This window comes from Anarhichas minor, unplaced genomic scaffold, assembly GCF_050575085.1.
Source record: "Anarhichas minor isolate MPS153535 unplaced genomic scaffold, ASM5057508v1 ptg000026l, whole genome shotgun sequence".
Taxonomy (NCBI): domain Eukaryota; kingdom Metazoa; phylum Chordata; class Actinopteri; order Perciformes; family Anarhichadidae; genus Anarhichas; species Anarhichas minor.
In genome coordinates, this window is record NW_027466472.1 from 10,509,230 (window position 1) to 10,531,147 (window position 21,918).

A 21,918-nucleotide genomic window follows, 5' to 3' on the forward strand; every position below is an offset into this window, starting at 1 on the left:
CTAGCAGCAGCTGCATAGTTACCCTATAGACATGACATTGGTATCTATCTTTTCATTAAACTCTTAGCAAGAAAGTGAATACATTTATTTTTCAAACTATTCCTTTAAGGATCTAAAAATTGGTTAAAGTACAGATTTTTCTGAATGAATATATCGTTATGGACGTGCTTCATCTACAGACCCTACGGAGTCCACCCCGTCACTGCTGGACAGTTTCCAGTCCGGTGAGGTGCAGGTGGGGCAGAGTGTGGAGCTGCCCTGCATCGCTTCCGGATACCCAAACCCCACCATCCGATGGCTAAAGGATGGTCGGCCATTACCTGCAGACTCCCGCTGGACGCGGCGCACCTCTGGCCTCACCGTTTCCGATTTGAGGCTCGAGGACAGTGGCAACTACATCTGTGAGGTCACCAACAGCTTTGGCTCCAAAGAGGTGACAGGTCACCTCAACGTCATAGGTGAGTAAAGGACTGAAAACAGTATAGCAGAGTAATAAAATACCAAGATTCAGCACACGACAAAGCATCACTGATTACTTAATTCATCCGTTGGTCCACAATGACAAGTACAGTTGGAGTGAAAGAGTGAGATGAATGTGATGTCAGGTGTGATGGAGACATCATTTAAGCTCTGTTGGCTTTACCCTGGCCCCATGCCTCATACACGCCCCTCTCCAACCCACCCTTGTCTGGACCGAGCGTGAGCTTGATCCCCATGGATGGCTCGTTCCCCAGCAGTGCTCCCAAACCCCAGCGAGGCGTCACTACGGTGACAGAGCAGAACAGTGGTCTTGCAGGCAACGTCCTTCACTTTACTTAGGATGTGAGAGCGGGAGGGAGAGATGTATGAATGAACGAGATGTGAGGAGGTGACGCCGGTAGAGAAAATGGTACACTTGTGAAGGGAAAAGGGGGGAGGAGGGGGAGAGAGGAGAAGTGGTTGGGAAAGGGTGAAGTCAGTGGACACTGCGCAGACAGGCCACAGGGCACATCACAGCACAACCCACAAACCTCCTATGACAGAGCATAGAAGGTGGTACACATACACACACATTTGGACACACACTTACAGTAGATGCACTTATTGCCCATGAAGAAAGTCTTACACTTGCATGGTCGCTCCCTGACACACACGCTCACACACATTCAGCAGCCTAAAGCACTCAACACCAGCTGCTTTATTGCTCACTGACATTTTCTCCCCTTTCTTTCTTTCTGTCTCGGTTTTGCTCGCCGCTTAGCAGACACCCTCACACGTAAAAAGCAATGGCAGAAATCTCGACACAAAAACAACAAAAATACGATCACACCAATATAGGATTTAGGTTGCCTGGCCTGTCCCAGTTTCAAATTGCTTTCGTTCAGCAATACAAGTAGTGCCACCAAGTTCGGTGCCTTGTGTTTAGATATTAACTTGTGAGTGAGAAGGTATGACTGACATTTATAAAAAAGCACCTTCTTGTCTTTTTTTTAAAAATCTCTGCCTGGTCGTCTCGTCTCTAGAGCCACTGCGGGTCACCTTGTCTCCCAAGAACCTGAAGACGGGGATCAGCAGCACAGTCATCCTATCCTGTGCCGTCCAGGGTTCCCCGAACTTTATGGTGTCCTGGTACCGTAACACAGAATCTGTCCTGCCCGATCAGCACTTTTCCATACAGGGGGCTCACAATGAGACATTGTTCATTTCCGCTGCACAAAAGAGACACTCGGGAGCTTACCAGTGCTTTGCCACGCGCAAAGGCCAGACTGCCCAGGACTTCTCCATCATACTGCTCGAAGGTGAGGACACCATGTCGGTATAAAATCATCAATGTATATATAACAAGAACTGTCAAAGGTCCAGTTTATGTAATGCCTATACTTAATGTGGAGTTGTGTGTCTGTTACTGGGATATGTTTTTTCAGTTTTGTCCGTATTTTGACAAATTATTGTGAAGAGGACAAGGGAGAACTGATCTCCATTCATTCAGTGGGTAATAACAATGACAATTGCATAGCATTTCTGTTATGTTTCATCGAGTGTAATCTCTCCAATAATTTCCAATTCATTTTTATTTCATCATGCACATTGAGTACATGCACTCTTGCACACATATGTTTCTGCATATGGTTATGGTAATACTAGCCCTGGGACAGATTGGCTATATTATGTTACACTTCCTGTTACAGACATGAGGTGTTACTTTTTTATTCGGTGCCGTACAGTAAAAACATTTTTCATATGCTTCTGAGTATTTAGTCTATTATGTTTTTCAACCAAAAGGCTGATTTGAATCCAGTGTAACACTCTGTTACCATTTGTTTCTATATTCACACCTTACATCTCTTGTCTTTTGATTGTTTCTCAGATGGTACACCCCGCATTGTCGCCTCCTTCAGCGAGAGGGTGGTGGTCCCGGGTGAACCGTTTTCCCTGATGTGCGCTGCCAAAGGAGCACCTCCTCCCACCATCACCTGGACCCTGGACGACGAGCCTATTGCCCGGGACCTGTCGCGTGTCAGAACCAGCCAGTACACGCTCTCGGACGGCAGCACCGTGAGCCACGTCAACATCAGCAGCCCGCAGATTCGCGATGGAGGAGTGTATCGGTGCGCCGCACGAAACTCGGCCGGTAGTGCCGAGTACCAAGCGCGCATAAACGTAAGAGGTGCCTGTCTACTTTTCAATATCAGTCATACAGCGGCTTTTTATGGCCTGACCCCCACCCTGACCCATATCCTATCCTCTACCCTTCTATATCTCTATCTCTAAGTCTGTATGTGTGTTTTGCTTTACTGTGTATTTTTAGTTCTTCTCTTTCTTTCTTTTTTCTATTGTCTGTCAATCTGTCAATCTTTACACTTATATAATAATTATTTGCAGCCATCAGTGTTTTGTTCCTCAAGCAGCACATACAGTGTATGTTGTCTGTCTCATTGTGTCTTTCTTTCTTGCAGTCTGTTGCTGTCCTGTTGTTTAGTTTACTGTAGCTCTGCACCTCAGACTTTGTGAACGCACACATACATATGAACACCACAAGAAAACAAATACAAATACTCATCCACCTACTGTAGCTACCTGTATGCTCACATACATAAACAGTAAGACAGTAGTTTAAAGGCTGACCAAATGTTCCAATAGAGAGATTGTAGCTGAACATATGGAGAGAAAGAGTGGCTAAATGAGAGGAAGCAAGATTAAAGGGAACGTGAGACAAATGGATGAAGAAACTTTAGAAGAGAAAGAAACAGATGGCCAGAGACCGAGGGAAGAGAGGGAATAGATGGAATGAGAGAAGAGGGGAGGAGTGCCAGTGTCTGCTGGGGGAGTGATGGTGAACTCTGGTGACAGGACTGGTGAAGTCACTGTCGTCAGAGATGACACCGATGAGGAGTGACACCGATGGACAGGGCTGTATCACTGTCTCCATGTCTCGCTCTCTCCCTCTCGCTCTTTCACACACACACACACACACACACACACACACACACACACACACACACACACACACACACACACACACACACACACTTTTCTCTGTCCTTTAGTGAGATGTATGGTTGTGACATGCGAGTCTGCTCTAAGGAGACATGCCAGAATGATCATCGGAGTAAGAATGACCTCAATTGCCAGAGAGCTTCAGCCCTGCATGCAATACACATCCAGCCAATACACACATGCATAACCACACATGAAAAAGCAGTAACACACTATGCTTGCCCACTCACTGAAATGTGATACACTTATCTCATTCAGTCAGAGGCCAAAAGCAGAGATACTAAGCCACACAGACAGTAGTTGAACACGCATGCACGTGTATACTGTTTATGTGTTTGTGCGTGAGTGTCGGCGTGTGTGTCTGTGCGACGGTGCTACTGAATAATACATCTTTCACTCGTCAGAGCTGTGACTTCAAAGCTCAGCACACGCTGAGAAAGGGAGGAGAGAGAAAGAGAAAGAGAGAGAGAGAGAGAAGTGGGTAGGAGGGCTCGAAGGAGAGACAAAAACAAAGATAGAAAGAAGAACAATGGTGAGAAGGTCACAGAAGAATTGACAGATGATTGAGTGATAGCTCCCAGTGTCCTCCAGTAATGCTAAACACATTTTGTGTCCGTCCGACTTACTGTCTGGCTGCCGGTCCACATCCTTCAGTCTCTCTTTTGGCAATGATACATGAGCAACATATTGAGGCAGTCAAGCTTCATTTTTGTTATACATTTATGTTTTTAGCATTCACATGGATTTTGTTCCTGTTAGTCTACTGTATCAATTACCTGTTGTGGTCAGTATTGCTCATTCTCATTGTCACTCAAATGACTATAGCCCACGTAGCAGGACCTTCTTAGAGTTCACAGCACAGAGCACACGTTCGTTTGTTATAACAGAGAAAACAATGCATTTGTTACACTACGCAATCATGAGAAATGCACTTTGTCCATGTCCCACAGTGAATAAAAAGTGCTTTGCACACATGCGTATGTAAACAATCTCTGATTAGGTTGTTAAAGCCAATGAGTACTGCATTGGAGGGGTGCGACGGAATTACGATCCTGCATGTCCTGCAACACCCAACACAAATCTGGCAGGTGCAGGATACATTTACTGTAATATATGTCTGGCATCCCTGCATTAAGTTTGATTCTGGTACTCGGGGAAACAAAGATAACTGTCAGAGAAACGGGGGCGTTTTCCCTAATATTTTGACCCACTTTTAGTTCCCCCCTGCCTAAAGCGGAAAGGTTTTAACTTTTAAAGGCAATTGATAAGGCTTATTTTAGTTCACATCTTTTTAAAGGTTGCTTAAAAAACAGCTGAGTAACTGTATTGCTGTTGGCTTTAAAATCTTACAGTGTCTGACTAAACTGATTTTCATCAGAAAACAGTTGGTCAGAAATTGTGCAGGAGTATGCAGGCGCTCCTTCAGAAAAACTTCAGAATTTAAGCTGCTTTTTCACATTAAGATAAGACACTCAAACCTCTCTCTCTCTTCCCGTACCCTTACATGCTTTTTTTCCTCTTCTGTCTCTTCCCTACTGCCCAACTCCCTTCCCTGTCACCCCTCCCCTTTATTTCTAAAATTCCACAACCTGCCTCTGACAACATCAACTAATAATCTTATCATTTTCCCCTCTCTTTTCTTCCTCTGGTCAACACATCTCATTTTCTTTCTCTCCATATTTCTCCCTCTGCCCATCTCTCTCTCTCTCTCTCTCTCTCTCTCTCTCTCTCTCTCTCTCTCTGTCTCTCTACCCCCATTAGGTCCTCCGAGGATTCGGCCTATGAAAAACATCACTGCAGTGGCGGGAAGAAACTCCTTCATAAACTGCCGTGTGATTGGGTACCCTTATTACTCAATCAACTGGTACAAGGAGGGGCTTCTGTTGCCTGACAATCATCGCCAGGTAGATTTCGCTTTCTGCATTTTTGCTCAAAGAAAATAAAAATGTATCATAACTTATTTTCCTTCTAGTGTTGTTTAAAAGTCACTAAGTTGTGGTTTGACCATCTAAATTAAAATTTTAGCAACTGATCATCTGGCATCATCTCATTCAAATTCACAGCTCATGTAAACACATGTATGAATAAAAAGACCATCCATGTGACACCTCTGAGTGTAACACTGCTGACTACTGTTCAGGTGGTGTATGAAAATGGGACTCTGAAGCTCAGCGACGTTCAGAAGGGGATGGACGAGGGGGCCTATGTCTGCAGCGTGCTCATCCAACCACAGCTGTTTATCACGCAGACTGTCTATATCACTGTCAAAGGTCAGTTGATCATTTTGAAAATAATAACTTTGTCAGAGTTTCACACTTTCTTTTACTTGGCTAGGATGGAGAGTCACACAGATATCTCTAAAAGCATGCATAGCACAGTAGTATATAAGTAAGTACTTGTTAGAGGTTTGCCCAATGAAGAGAATAAACTAAGTAAAATGATTATAGAAATGTAATTTATATGAGTCTAGCTGTTTGTTACTGGGAAAAGAATATGAATGTCAAAGAGGGTGATTGTAACACTGATGGAGAGTGAGTAAGACTGGTTTTGAAGCAGGAGGGTGTGAGTAAAACAGAGAGAGAGGAAAGAAGAAAGCTGTATGCATTGCCTCTAATAACCCCTGATTAAGGGGCGGAGTGGCCGAGTGCGCTGTTTCAACCACTCCGCAATTACATGGAGCATAATTTGTGTGCGTGCATGCCACACGCATGCATAAATGTGTGTGAATTGCATTGTGTGTTTGTGTGCTGCATACATTTTGCATATCTGTATGCTATGTTGGTCAGCTCGCCACACAGCATGATAGCATGACATGTTAGTTTTAAGAAGTTGTGAGTTTGGGTTGTGTGGGTTTTGAATTGACATTAGCAGATGTGTGAAATTTTTGGTGGTCAGGTGTCTTCGTAGTGTTTTTTCGTGCATACATGCACATGCGTGTACACAAGTGCGCTTTCGTGGACATGCACATGCTCGTGTGTATGTGCATTGGCTGCATGCTCGTGTGGGTATGTGCTTGTATGAATGTGTGTTCGTCATGTCTCTGATTTAATTAGATGAATTTTAACGAGGCCCAGATTAAATCCCCCAGATGTCTCAGCTGTAAAACCCCCCCCCCCCCCCCCCCCAACCATAACCACCACCCTCCCTTCCTTCTCCACTCTAAACCACCGCCATCACCTCCGCCGTTCTCCATAGCAACACCGTTCTTCCCCCTGCGGATGGGGCTCTAATTAGAGCAGCTATTATGGGCTGGCTTTAGCAGGGCAGGGTGGGATGGAGTGGAAGGATTGGTAGGGGGTACAGGCGGCTAAAAAGTGGGTAGGCTAGTAGGCCAGGCGGTGGTGTTTTGGAAGCTTTCGGGGTCCAGGCTTAGATGACAGACTCAAGAAATCCAACGGAAAGATAGACTACTAGTTTAACAAAAATGATTCTGATCCATGTCCTCTAAAATACATCTCCCTCTTTCTTAATGTCTCCCTCTTTTGTATCTTTCTACATCCACCTCTTTTCCCTTTGCATCACTTACCCTCCCACCTCATGTCCTTTTGGTGCCCCCAAATCTTCAATGTATGTCTACCCATATTCTCCCTGTGTCTTTACATCTGACTTTCTCTCTTTCTTCATCCTTCGCTTATTCATCTCTGTCTTCACCTCTTACTCACCCCGCTCATTTAAAAAACCCTCTAACTGTTTTCATTCATCTTTTTTTTCTTTATTTCCACTGCCTATTTGCCGTATTCTGTCTTCTCTCTATATACCCTTTATTTCACCCTGTTGCCTGTCCTTGCCTTTTTCTCTCCCCCACTCTCCTTTTCATCATGTATTTCCTCACTTGATCTGCCTGTTCTATCTCTTTTACTCATCTCCTTTTATCTCGTTTCACTATCCCCCCCCCCCCCCCCCCCCCCCCCCCAATTACTTTGTCTCTTACATTTCTATTTACTCTCTCTTCCTCTCTACACATCTTACACCATATCACTCTCCTTCCTTCACCTCTCTTGCTTTACTCTTTCATCCTCCCCTTCTCTGCCTCTCTCAGTTCCTCCACTGATCCAGCCATTTGACTTTCCTCCGACTTCCATTGGTAAACTGATGTACATTGCCTGCGTGGTGTCGTCTGGAGACATGCCCATACGCATCACATGGCGCAAGGACGGGCAGGAGATCGTGGCCTCTTCTGGCATCACCATCGACACAAAGGAGTTCATGAGCTCTCTCCAGATATCCAAGGTGTCGCTCAAACACAATGGCAACTACACCTGCATTGCCAGCAATGATGCTGCCACTGTCAGCACGGAGAGGCAGCTCACAGTAACAGGTAAGAAAGGAAGGAGTGAGAGATGATTGTTAATACAAAAGTGAGATTAAGAAAGGGTTTAAGGGGAAAGGGAGGGGGTTATTTTAAAATAGCACTGCAGTGATTTAGTATTGCACTCAAATAAAGTTGGATGACTTCGTAGATTTCAAAAAGTAGTCAAAATTGAAGCAGCAAGGCTTATATATCTTGACTCTATGTCCTTGTTATGGGTTACACTGGATACTTAACTTCCCATAATGCAGCTCTGTAGCATTTATTAGACCATCTTTGCTCGTAAAAACCCTCATCTTTCAAATTTCATGACCTCCAGGGTAGACTTTCTGTGAAGCTGAGTGATTGAGTAATTTTGTCAGACTCTTCAGAGCCTCTCACAGAAACGACTATTCAACTCTTTCTTCCTGTGTACTTCCTCCTGTGGCTAGTACTTTTGATATATAAAATCAGCAGTGGTGGAAAGTAACATTTACTCAAATACTACTACCTAACTACAGTTTTGAGATACCTTTACTTAACTGTACTATTTCGATTTTATGGTACTTTACAGAGCCGACCTAGACCAATTTGGTGCCCAAGGCAAGATTTTAAGTGGTGACTCTAGCAATACTGCCTATGCCTCTGGCTCTGGTACTTTTTACTTCTTCTCCACCACCTTTTAGTCCACTGCATTTATTTAACAGCTGTAGTTACTTTGCAGATTAAGATTTTAAAAATTAAGATTTTACATTAAATATTAGTTTGAAAAATATGTTTAAGATTAAACCTGGGGTTCCCAACTTTTTTATATGTTTATATATGTTTTACACATTTTATACTGTTATACTATATATATATATATATACATATACAGTCTATATATTTATATATTCTGTATATGATATAAAAATACAATCCAGGGGTCGGCAACCTTTTTGATGCCATTTTTTAAATTTCTGGTTAATCAGTGTTCTATTAACATCAAGTTTAATTATGACACCACATCAACATTTAAATCTACAACGGATCTGTAATTATATTCCATCCATATAGGAAATATGCATAGCAATATTTAAAAAAAAAAAAAAGATCCTTCTCCTATAATCAGAACGTCCTAATGAACACATCCACATCTGAGTTGAAATCATGAACTCTACCAACCTTCCACCAATCTTGTTAATCAGCAAAAAATAAATCAAACTACCCTAAATAACCGTGCAAAGGCCAATGGCTGTGAAATAGGTAATTTGGCATGAATCTGCACTTTTCCTATTTCCCAAAAAATCTCTTGCACATTGTGCCATTGCTAAGCTTCCGAGTTCCAATGGTGGCACACGTGTCTAAGGTTGCCTACCCCTACTATAATAAGTCACATATAATAATATAATCAGTAGCATCAGTCACATTTACCTGCAGAACCAGCGCTGTTACTTTTCATTCTTTGATGTGTGATGATGTTGATTTTCTTTAATTGCTTTACTGGTACGTTTACTGAAGTAAATGATCTGAATACTTCTTCAACCACTGAAAATCAGTGGAATGCCCCTTTAACTGGATCCTACATTTATTCCATATCATAATAAAATAATAATGAACACAGCAGATGGGGATTTTTAATTTAGTGTTACATCAGTATGGTTGATGATGTTCTGACTGAAATACTGTTTATTGGCACTGCAGGCAACATAAAATGTGGTTCCAGCGTGGGAAAGAACCCCCAAATTAATTTTTTTTGTCTTTTTATTCACGTCTTCTCTCCTTTCTCCAGTGCCTCCTCGGTTTGTGGTTCAGCCCAATAATCAGGATGGGATCTATGGAAAGGCTGGGATCCTAAACTGTTCAGTAGATGGATACCCTCCTCCTAAAGTCATGTGGAAGCATGCCAAAGCTGCACTAGGTACATGACCTGTCTTTCATTATTTATCTACAGTATGTAGATACATATTAGTACATTTTTATTAAAATGTAGAGATCCTGAGTTACTTTACAGTTCATCATAATCTTCTCTTTCTGTCTAGCGGGTATTGGGAATCCACAGCAGTACCACCCTGTGCCTCTGACGGGCCGTATCCAGATCATGAGTAACGGCTCTCTACTCATCAGACATGTTCTAGAAGAAGATCGTGGATTCTACCTCTGTCAGGCCTCCAATGGCGTTGGCTCGGACATCAGCAAGAGCATGGTCCTCACCGTTAAAAGTGAGTATACAAACTCCAACGAGCTAATGTAGCAGAGCATGAGTGTTTCAGGGCATGGATGACTGCGGTAAGGCCATCTGGGATGCTCCGGCTGTATCGGTCTCTACGCACACACACACTTGCTAACTGTGTCAAACCAATGAGCCAGCTCGCACTACTCTCCCTGTGCTCTCTGGGCATGAACATACACCCATGCACACTAATGAATTGGTGACACAAAGGTGACCATGGACATAAGAGCACAACAATAAAGAACAGCGAGAGAATGGAGGGTGTGTGTGTATGCAGTGAGAAAGCGAGCGATTGATCTTTTGACTCTTGGGATCTGTCTACAGACAATCAAAAACACGTTGAGCTTAATCATTATCTGCAATCAATCTCTCTCATCCTGCCCTTGCTGTCAGTACCATCCTATGTAATGGAAAGGGAACATACATGGGGGAAATGTGCATGCACATACACACACACAGACTGTCAACATCAGGTTGAGCATTATAAGAGACTTTGCAGCATGCAAAACCAAGAACTTACAAAGCAGCTTTACCCACAAAAGAGACGTTAATGCATAATTCCTGGCTTCTTTTGACACTTCACACACAGACGCATATTACCAGGTGCACATAAATACAACCACTAGTTTCGTCATGTTCTGCTATCACAAGGCCCCCCCCCCCCCGTCTCTCTCTCTTTCTCCTACTGGTGTTAGTGTTATTGATTGAACCGTTCCTCTCCTCTGCCTCCTTCAATTCTGTCTGTTTCGCTCAGCGGAGAAGGAGGAAAAGAGGGAGGGTGCGATGAATAAGTGATGAAAACAAAACAGCAGAACCCTCCTCAGATCGGTATTGTGCGTGTGTGTGCGATTGAGTGTGTGTTGGCCAGAGAAGATTGTGAGTGATCTTATGTGTAGAGTGCACACGAAAGGTAGTGTATCGTTTTTTGCCTGTTCATTCCCCTAGACCCTGGTGTAACTATTGGAGAATGAGAGAGGAGGTTTATTGACTTTACCTCATTGACCATAGCTCTTCATTACTCTACTACTGCAATGGAACTTGGCCACTGTGAACTCCACCTTTTTAACTGCCGGCTGTCCCACCCTCTTATCCTCTTCGGTCTTTCACTTCTTTCTCCCTTTCCATCTAAACCCTTCTTTCTATCCACTTACTTCTACTTTTCCTTCCCCCTCTCCCTCTTTTATCTCTGCCATCTGATGTCCCCTCATTAATCTGTTTACCGTCACCGTTTCCTTCATGTGTTCTCACCTTCTCTTTTTCTCACACCTTCTCCTTCCAGTCCCAGCTATGATCACCAGTCACCCCAACACTACCATGGCTAAGAAGGGTCACTTGAAGGAGCTGAACTGCACAGCCAGGGGAGAATGGCCCATCATCATCCGCTGGGAGAGAGGCGACACAGTCATTGACCCTGACCGCAACCCCCGGTACTCCATTATCACCAGTCCCAATGAGAAGACAGACGAGGTGTTGTCTACACTCAAGGTAAGAAGTTCTTACCTATGGCAGAGCATCTAATTGAAGAAATCAGACAGCAATGTCTTTATGACAACATTTAATTGACAAATAGATAGCTGCCCCTTTTCTCTTTTGTCCGTTTGAGCCCTGTTGTTCTGAGTCAAGGAAGTGCAAAGCACATTTCTAGTTTGCTGTAATCTCACCGTTATTGTGTGTGAAATGAGAATCCACTATCATATCTGTCTCCTGTCCGTGTGTTAGAGGTCATTAAAGGTTCGTAGCAGTCATGAGCTATCTAATTGATTAACATCAGTGTTCTCCCCACCACGACATATCATCAGTTTGGTATTGGAGTCTGGACTAGCTTGCCTTCCACGGTAGCTGGATTCTCGCGATGTCACGAGATTGACACAAGAATCACGGGATCATATATTACACGCAATACATCTTGTCAGGCTTCAAATAATGTGTGTCTTGGAAGCCATGGACTGGACAAATAAGCGTCCTGTGAGTAGCTGCTGGCGGCTCCGGGCGTGGCTTAGGTCTGTGTGACATAGGCGATTGTTCATTCTTAACAGCAATGGCAACTCTTGAAGAGTTTAGCGTAGATGCTGCAATAGCATCAGTTATATAAGAAGAGGACAATATTTATACATCGAAAGAGAAGTAAACAACAGCACTGAAGGCTTTTCTCCATGGAGAAGATGCTTTTTCTCTTCTCCCGACCGGCAACAGTTTGATTGACAGATGGTTCATCCAATCACCTGCCAAGTATTTTATGAAAATGCCTGCCCTTTTTCCAAACAGTTTCCAATTACGGCTTCTCAGATGGTTCTGTGCAACAAACCATCTGGCGAGTCAGGTTCCAGACCAGCATCTCCAAAGGGGAAATTTATGTTCATCTTGGGACATCCAGAGTTGCTATACAGCAGACTTCTGATACAAAATATATGATTCCTATTTTTTAAGTGCAGGCAAAACATGCTTGAATGGGGTTTGTGACTTATTGCACCTCTCCTCCCAATGCAATATACGGTGAGTCACCTAAATACCAAACATGCATGGTTGAGAAGAAACTCTCACAGGCCCTTCTCCATTACAAAGGTGTACTTTACACACAAAGATAGAGTTCTTTGTCTCTTTGACATTTGTCTTTCTACATTTCTCCCTACAGCTAAAGCCAGCAGAGCGTGAGGATTCTGTCTTCTTCTCCTGTCATGCCATTAACTCTTATGGAGAAGGACGTGGCCTTATCCAGCTCACTGTGCAAGGTACTGTAACGATTCCTGTCAAATGCAGGTACCATCAGGTACCATCACAGTATATTGATAAAAGCTACACAAACCTGCTTGTCCCTCGTTCCCACTAAAATATCTCTCTTTTTATGCTATCCTCTTTATCTTTACCTTTATCTTTCCTTCCTCCCTTCACTCGCGCTCTCTCATTTAAATCCTCAGAGCCCCCGGACCCTCCGGAGTTGGAGGTGCGTGAAGTGAAAGATCGCAGTATGAATCTTCGGTGGACACAGAGATTTGATGGAAACAGCGTCATTACCTCCTACGATATTGAGTATAAGAACAAGACAGGTCAGTAAAAAGAGTGTATTCTTCATTTTACAGAAAATGAAGATAGAATAGTTAATCTAACAGTTGAATAATATGCTGAGCTGTTTGTTGGTGATTATTTTCTTTATTTTAAACACTACTGAATGTATTGAAATTGACTGTCGATGTCAAAATACAAACTAAAATGTTCAAGAATTTTACGTGACTATTCTTCAGGAAGATTATAGGGAAATAACACTTAGGTTGTGTTTGAAATTGCATACTAACATATGATGTAGTACATACACAAGCAGTGTGTAATGCATACTTCCTACTAAATTAAAGATTATGACTTATTCCATTAAACTCACATCTCATACTCAGAAGTTCTCGCTAATCTAGTCTCCATCTGGGCATTTCTCATGTACACAAAATCCACATACTATGCAGTTAGAACGCACGACATATTCAAATTATTATTTGGAAAACTGTTTAAGTCAATACTCTCTTTTTTTTGGCAGATACATGGGAGCTGAAGCATGCCACTCGAAACATCTCTCCCACAAACAATCAGGCAAACATAGTGGACCTTCACCCTGCCTCTGTCTACAGCATCCGCATGTACTCCTACAATGTGATAGGCAAGAGCGAGGCCAGTAAGGAGCTCACCATCAGCACAGAGGAAGCACGTAAGGATCTTGACAGCACTGCACTTATTTGAGCACATATTTCACGTTGGATTGTTGTATTAGCTCCCAGTCACTGCACCTGTGCCAACGCCGAGATATGTCCTTGGATATTTGTATTAAATTCCATTTCAATAAAACTGAGAAAAACATCTTTGAAAGTTGTAAAACATGAAAGCCATACAATGTTCTCTCTCTCTCTCGCTCTCTCTCTCTCTCTCTCTCGCTCTCTCTCTCTCTATGCAGAGCCGGATGGTCCTCCTATGGAGGTGATCCTACAGCCGGTAACCTCTCAGAGTATCAGGGTCACCTGGAAGGTAAAGTATAAGAATTGTCTGTTTCTAACAGCTATGTACTTCCTCAAAAATGATTTGTTTGTGTAACACTTAATCACATGTTTGCTGCCTGTAAAGTCCTGATTCCTTTTCAGTGTAAGTAGTTTGTGAGGTGGGTAAACACACACTATGAATAAGAATAGATGATGTCAGTACTATATTTCCGTTTTCTATTCTCCAGGCTCCCAGGAAGGAGCTGCAGAACGGGGTGATCCGAGGTTACCAGATCGGTTACAGAGAGAACGGCCCGGGCAGTAACGGTCAGTACAGCATTGTGGAGATGAAGGCCACTGGAGACAGTGAGGTCTACACACTGGACAACCTGAAGAAGTTTGCCCAGTATGGTGTGGTTGTCCAGGCCTTCAACAGAGCCGGCACAGGGCCCTCTAGCTCAGAGATCAATGCTACAACACTGGAAGATGGTGAGAATCACAATAAACAGCACATACAACATAGCTCATCTTGTATGAAAGGGATTCATTGCCTCATGTTCTGTTTATGAGTCTAAATATGGGTTAGTGATCAGCAGCAATAAGGGAAATAAGGTTAAGTTGCATTGAATACAATGGAAGAATAAACGGTCAGACCTATGAAATATAACCCTCTGTTTGTTTGGCTTTGATTCATAGTTACTGCACTTTTTTTGTTGCCATTGTTCTTTTTGCTGTCTCACTGCCTGATCTATGTCAAATCATGCCATGCTTTGTAACCTAAAATGACTACATGCTCTCTCTCTCCTCTCAACAAGACTGAATGTTGGCTGCTGGCATCCACATGCTTTTCACAAATACCAAGGACACACATAGTCTCATAGACACAGTACACATTCAGCAGCGCCACAGAGAGGATTGAGTGATCCCTGTATAGTGAGACATGCAGTGATACTGCCATGCACCCTGATGGCTCTGGGGTAGATGTGCAAAATGTTGACTGAATGAACCACAAAAGCACTTAGGGAGCAGAAACCCCTTCCTAGGCTGTGCAATCCTGAACAATGTTTAGACAATTTGTAGTCCGCATCTGGCTGTAGGTATGCAAGAAAAAACACATAAAATATATAAGACACATGGGCCAGATTTATTTTTCATTCAGGGAAGTGTAGTAGCAAAATAGCAAAAATAGCAATCTTAAAATCTTTTGAGAGAAATCTTTTTTTCTGAATTGCACACCTCTATCCAGATCTGAACCACTAACAAATCTCTTGCTTTTACCAATTTTTACATTTTATCAAATTGTATTAAAATCTGCAAAGAAGTCACTTTCTAGAGCCATATTTTGCATGGCTAGGAAGAAATACTGACATTTAAAAAAAAAATCCTAAATCCATTAGTTCTTATACAATATAAAAAGGCAAAAAGGTATGTGAGGTGGAAGGTAGTCTTGTGCTGGTGTAAAGCAGTAGGAGCATGGATCACTTGGACTTTATTTCGTTTTTGGATTGTACATAATTAACTTGCTTTTCCATTGATTACTTTCTTGTAAAGCAATATTTTCTCCAGCATGAATTGACTTTTGGCCAATGAGGAGCTAAATAAATCCAAAACATGCTGACGTATGTTAACAACGCAACGATAAATGGATCTTTAAAAAGAAAATCTCATCCTAAATCATTATTATTATATTCTCTCGAGAAAACTTCTTCTTGTACTCTTTATTCTTTAATATTGAGCTGCAGTTAATTCAATCAATCTGTAAGCTGTACACGAAACAGACTTTTTTTTTTTCAATACATGCCGCATCTCTTAATCTAATCTCTATCATACGACATCCACGTTTGTTTTATCTCCCCCCCCCCCCCCCCCCCCCCCACACACACACACACACACTAAACAGTTGGCTGAACCCCATTGGTCCAGAGCAGACAGAGCCCTCTAGTTCTTCCCTATGGCTGTCACCGTGGCGACAGTGATATTGATGGCCATTATGATAATAGTGATAACAACAAGCATACTAAAAATAATTATAATTAGCTTGTCTCTCTGTCTGTCCCTCTCTCTCTCTCTCTCGTTCCCTCCACTGCTTCCTGCTGTAATTATCCACAGCTGAGCATATTGTCTCTCTGCTCCCTCTTTTCATCTTTGTCTGCCCTTCTCTTGTCCCCCTTGCTTTTAACTCTCTTCCTCCCTTCTTCCTCTGCCCCTCGCCCCCATCTCCTCCTCCCTGTAGCCCCAGTCCAAAACTGCTTTTCATTATTTCTGTTCCTGTATTCTCCATCTTTTTTTTTGTAAAAAAATGATTAACGCAACAACCTTTGCCCTGATTTGTTATACCTTTTTCTTAACCCTTATGTATCTGTCTTCCTTCATCGGTTTAGCTCTACTGCTGACAATTTGGAAGCACTTGAATCCAGCTCACATGTTTTGTTCATATCTTCTTTCTATCCATATATCTCTTCTCATAAAGGTGGGATTGTGAAGGGAGAAAAATCTGTGTTTTTTTTGCCTTCTATTTATTTAGCCTAAAGGTTTATTCATGCAAAACCCTGTTTTCAGTTTTCTAATCCTCCTTGCTCCTTTCCCTGCCTTCCTCTGTCCTCCTCCCCACCTACTCTCGCTTCACCAGCTGCAGAGAAATTCCCTGGTGGACTTGGCCCAATCTCTCTCTTTCATTGCTCTCTTGTCTTTCACTCAGCTCTCTTCCTCTCTTCCTGCCCCTCCTTCTCTCACAAGTTGACTTCTGTTCATCTTCAACAGTGTGCGTTATTCAAAGCCTGAAAGACTAATGGTCAGCGGTAGCCAATAGAAGAGACACCTGGACTGGTGGGGACAGAAGGAGGCTTGTACAGAGAAAGAGAGATGGTGGTTGTAGAGATGGTCCTATACACCAGGCTGGAAGCATGTTATGAGCTTTTTATCTATCACTGGCCTGTTTACTCGCCTCAGGTTTGATATGGAAATTTAGAGTTTCAGTGAGGGCGTATTTATTTATTTATTTATTTATCAGCTAGCCAATGCAATCCTAATTTTGAGGAGACAATGGCAGCCTTTACAAATAATCACATCTTCCCAAATATTAACCCCACTGACAAAGCGAACGACCAGTCATTACAAACACTTTTCAAACCAACAGAACTTTGCTTTAATTTGTAGATCCAAAAAATATTCAAAGATTCCAAATATGTCAGGGTCAGGGTTAGGCTAAATGTGTATAAAATGATGAAAAAATACCTTTTTATTGCAAACATAAACTGTGTACAAATGATGCACAAGACATCTAGAAAATTGGGTTTTTAATATTTCACTCAGTGTAAACATATACCTTCAATGAAGATCTGGAACAAGCCGATATATAAGAATATATGTGTAATGTTGTTGCAGTTTTGAATAAGATCATTTTTTTAAAAAAAGGAAAATGCTACTTAAGGGTAAGAAACCTGAATATTAAAGGATTCCTTAATTTTCTCTATTTCATATGTATTTAGCTCTGTCATCAAACAGTGCGATTGTTTTTCACCCTTCAGTAAACAGACCTTTCTTTTTTAATTAAACTCTGTATTACATAATGTTAGACATCAACTGAAGATACGTTGTTCAGATGATCGTAACGTTTCTCTTCTCTCTCTCCCTCTTTGTTTTCAGTGCCCAGCCAGCCTCCTCAGAACATTCGAGCCATTTCTGTAACATCAGACGAGGCAGTGATCACATGGGCTGAGCCTCCCAGGATGACACTGCATGGCGTATTGAAGGGCTATCGTGTCGTGTTCTGGACTGTCTTTCCTGATGGAGGTTTGTTGAGTGTGTTTCTGTCATCTTATTTGTGACACCATGATTAGTAACAGGTCTGCGCTTGGTCCGAACATTGCACACTTTCTGTCCTTTTCAGAATGGGGTGAAATGCAAAACATCACAACCATCAAGGAGCAGGTGGAGCTCAGAGGCCTGGAGAAGTTTACCAACTACAGCATCCAGGTTCTGGCCTACACCCAGGCTGGAGACGGTGTCCGTTGCAACGTCCTGTACATCCAAACCCGGGAAGACTGTGAGTCCACATTTTATTAGATCTTTCCACACAGTTAAACCAAACAATGAACTGACCCTTTTGTCATTTGCTTTAACACACCTTTGTGGCAGGTCGAAGGGTTTTTGCTTTTAGTTTAGGCCGCAATGGGAGGCAGAGAGGCGGGGGGGGGGCTGATTAAAACCTCTTTGTGCTCTGATGTGCCATTACCAGTGCTAATGAGAATTAAGAAGCCAAAAAGTGTGTGTGAGTGTGTGTGTGGTTAAGGAGCCTAAGGGTGTGGGCCTGTGCGTGTGAATATGCGGAAATGTTGGTGGGTGGTAAGTGTGTATTCAAATGCGTACCGTGTCTTAGCATTGGTGTGCATGTATGTGTAGATGCGCTATTGTTTGTGTGCAAGTCTAGCTTACCACCCAGCACAAGGAGAGGGATTAATTCTTTGTGGCTTAGAGAGAATTCATTTTGTGCTTACACTGGCGGGCTGTGGATTACATCCGTATCCGCCTCTCCTCTCCTCCCTGGGGCCAGGCAAAGGAGGAGGCAAGCGTCTGGAGATGGAGAAAATGAGGGGAGAAAGGGAGTGCAGGAGAGAGAGGGGGCAGAGATTCTAAGAAGAGCCATTTCAGAAAAGGCCTTTATTCTCTCTTCCTCACTTTATCTCCATTTTATGAGTCAGTCTCACTGCAATAGCTCTTCAAATATGTGTGTTGTGTTAGTCTTTGAGTGTATGTGTGTGTGTGTGTCTGTGTGTCTGTGTGTGTGTGTGCTAATCAGGGGCAAGCTGAGTTTCTCTTTTGCCCTGACGCGGGTTGACACTGTGTCCAGGGGCAACCTCTTCACATACGTTCAGCGTTCTGTGTCTCTCTCGGCCTCTCCCTCCCTTTGTCCTCAGTTGTGTCTGCAGCATATGGAAAAGTGTTTGAAGTGGAATTGTGCAGACAGACAATTCTTAGCCTGCCTTTCTCTCTGTCAGATTTTTTTAGACACAAAGACAGTAAGAATAGGAGCAAATACAAATACATCAAAAAATAATGTATGAATCCCTTATAGATCATTGGCTGCAGAACTCCATTCTAACACATAAGCATGTACTGGAGTTTTCTTAAAAAATAGTATATATTAATATACTATACTATACTACCATATAATATATATTCATTAAAAAAAGTACATGTTTTTTTATATCTGGTCAAGTAAGCAATGGTGCACAATGAGTTGTCCATATGGCAACATGATATATGAGAGAAGAAGGTTGCTCGTGTGCACGTCCAACCCCAGGTGGAAACAGGTGCAGAACAAAAGCGGCGAACAAAATGTAAATTGGGTAGTGCGTATTAATTGTCATTCGTATCGTTTAACCATTAATTGGTCGAAAAATGGCTTCTGAAGGCGGGCCTTTTCATGTTGCTTATTTTGTCAAAAAACAAGTCCATGTTTGCTTATAAATGAAGATAGATCATATTAATCAATATTAATTTAAATTCCATTCCTAGTCTGCATGCACACCAAATATTGCAAGCTAAATTGCCCAATAAAGGCTGTGATGATCAAATAATTAAATATATATAAATATAAATATATATATATATTTAATGTAGTGGGTACGCATTGATGTTTTTGGTGCTTGCATTTTAATTAACAGGCAACAACAACACCTGTACACGTACTGTACATGCAGATAAATATACCTGGTTCATGTTTTACTCTGCCCTCCATTTCACCCTTTATGATTCAGACCCTGGACCCCCAGCTGGCATCAAAAGTGTGCCCTCCTCTGCCAGCAGTGTCGTGGTGTCCTGGTTACCTCCTCACAAGCCAAATGGAATCATCCGCAAATACACCATCTACTGCTCCAGCCCCGGCTCTGGCCAACCGGTAAGTTACAAGAGGGGTGCAGAGAGTTTCAGGGTTGAGAAGTGAATGAAAGAGAGAAAAGGGGGAAAGAGTACCATCCAAAAATGGCTGGTGATGAAGGGGGAATTATCCTTTATTTATGTAGAATACAGCTTCTGTTATACTTTTTATATGATGCAGAGATAGATTTAGTGATTTAATTATGACGCTGTTCTGCATTTGTATGTTTGTGGATGTGTGTGTGTCTCTCGGTGTGTGTGTGTGTGTGTGGTCTAGTGCTGCAGTCTCAGCAAGATGTGTGTGTGAAATGAGCTCTCCTAATACCGCAGTGTGTGTGCGTGCAAGCTCGCCCTCCAGCCTCATTTACATATCTGCGTCTCATCACGTTGCCAGGACAACCTCATCTGTTCATCAACGAGGGCAGAAAACAAGCCGACAGAAAACACACACTCTCACTTACGTACACACACACACACTCACACATGTACCACACCATGCATATAGAGGTCCATATATATATATATATATAAAATGCAACTAGTGTTTTTATGAAGCATGAATTCAAAAGCAAGAAATGCATCCTGCTTTTGCACACACACACACACACACACACACACACACACACACACACACACACACACACACACACACAAATGCACCATATACATACCTACCTAGAATATGCATGCATTTTCTCCTTAGTCTCTGTCATTCACAAAATCTATCTGTCCATCCATCCATCTATCCATCTCTCTCTCTCTCTCTCTCTCTCTCTCTCTCTCTCTCTCTCTCTCTCTGACGACCCATCTCTCTTTCTATCCATCTCTTTCTCTCTCTGAAGCCCCCATGCAGAGTTTGCGATGATTACTATGTAAATGAGTGCGACTGGAGAAAAGGAAGGAGGGATAGGGGGGTCAGACACACCGAGCGGGGAGTACTTTTGTTCCTCTTTTCATTATCTCTCTCTATCGTTCCCCGGATCACCGCTATCTCCACGCCGGAGGAATATTTTAATATCCGTTACAGCAACACACACTCTGTCACTCCCCCCTCCCTTCTTCCCAACATCTAACCACCCACCCACCCATTCATCCATCCATTTATCCATTCATCCATCCATCCTTCCACCCACCTACCCACCGATTCATCCATCCGTCCATCCGTCCATCCATCCATCCCTCCGTCCGTACCACTGCCTGCAGTGCAGACTATAGAGACAAATGTACAGAGAGGAGAAGAAGAAGACATTGATATACGTTAGAGTCAGGGGGAGAAATGCAGAGAGGATGTAAAACAGAGGGGGGGACTGGTGAATGGATGGAAGGAACAGCAAGGATTGGGCCCACAGATGACAGGGAAATGTGGAGAGGGGCAGGAAAATGAAGAGAAGGATGAAGAGTGATGGCGCAGTGGGGTAAAAGGATAGGCAGAGAGGAAAATATCGAAAGGACAGAGACAAGAGGAATGGATGATGAACAGGAAACACAGGGAAGTAATAAAAAGCCCAATGGATTCCTCCATGATGGCCTGCTCATAAATGTGAAAAACAACATGAATACTGGAATCTATTTGCCCAGAATAAACCATTCTGCAGACAACAACCCAGTAGGCTAGGACAGAGCTCACACTGCAGTGTCTTTGCAGGTTTTACAGGCCTCTGCGTTTAGTGACTCTTCAAACCATTTGACACTTGTATTGCAGTCTTCATTTCACCTGTGCATGAGCGCCTGTCAGTCAGAAATGTAAGCCAGTGTCAAAGAGTGGTAAAACATGTGATTTAGAAGGTGGCAGTGAGTGTTACGTATTACCTTGCAGCGTGTCTGTCTGTGTGTGTTTTTTGTTGTTGTGGTATTCTATTCATAGCAGAGGCCAGCAGCACAGAAACAGACAGAGCTGCTGAGTGTGTGTACCTGGGTGTCGGGATACCTGAAGAGTAGATGAAGTGTATAGGTTTTGAGGGAATAAGGGTATAAGTGGTGGGTAGATGATGAATGACTGGCAGGCAGTAAAAAAAAAGAGAGTTTCTGTGTATTTGTGTGTGTGCATGTGTTTAAGGGACTGTGATGCGTATATGTCTAAACAGAAGACACATGTCTGGGTTAAACAC

General features: G+C 42.7%; 1 protein-coding gene across 5 annotated transcripts in view; it reads left to right on the forward strand.

The window, feature by feature from the left end:
• The window catches only part of dscaml1 (Down syndrome cell adhesion molecule like 1), a 71,071-nt gene that overhangs the window by 38,164 nt on the left and 10,989 nt on the right, over positions 1–21,918 (forward strand). For 3 of the 5 annotated variants that reach the window (XM_076100316.1, XM_076100317.1, XM_076100318.1), the window contains exons 3-19: positions 180–458; positions 1,503–1,778; positions 2,348–2,647; positions 5,239–5,381; positions 5,618–5,747; positions 7,517–7,795; positions 9,537–9,665; positions 9,787–9,966; positions 11,257–11,462; positions 12,610–12,706; positions 12,893–13,021; positions 13,501–13,668; positions 13,912–13,982; positions 14,182–14,422; positions 17,579–17,725; positions 17,823–17,978; positions 19,693–19,832. In XM_076100316.1, the coding sequence (XP_075956431.1) occupies positions 180–458; positions 1,503–1,778; positions 2,348–2,647; positions 5,239–5,381; positions 5,618–5,747; positions 7,517–7,795; positions 9,537–9,665; positions 9,787–9,966; positions 11,257–11,462; positions 12,610–12,706; positions 12,893–13,021; positions 13,501–13,668; positions 13,912–13,982; positions 14,182–14,422; positions 17,579–17,725; positions 17,823–17,978; positions 19,693–19,832 (3,071 nt within the window). Of the gene's footprint in view, positions 1–179; positions 459–1,502; positions 1,779–2,347; positions 2,648–5,238; positions 5,382–5,617; positions 5,748–7,516; positions 7,796–9,536; positions 9,666–9,786; positions 9,967–11,256; positions 11,463–12,609; positions 12,707–12,892; positions 13,022–13,500; positions 13,669–13,911; positions 13,983–14,181; positions 14,423–17,578; positions 17,739–17,778; positions 17,979–19,692; positions 19,833–21,918 lie in introns of all 5 variants that reach the window. The other 2 variants (XM_076100313.1, XM_076100315.1) reach the window with 2 other exon arrangements.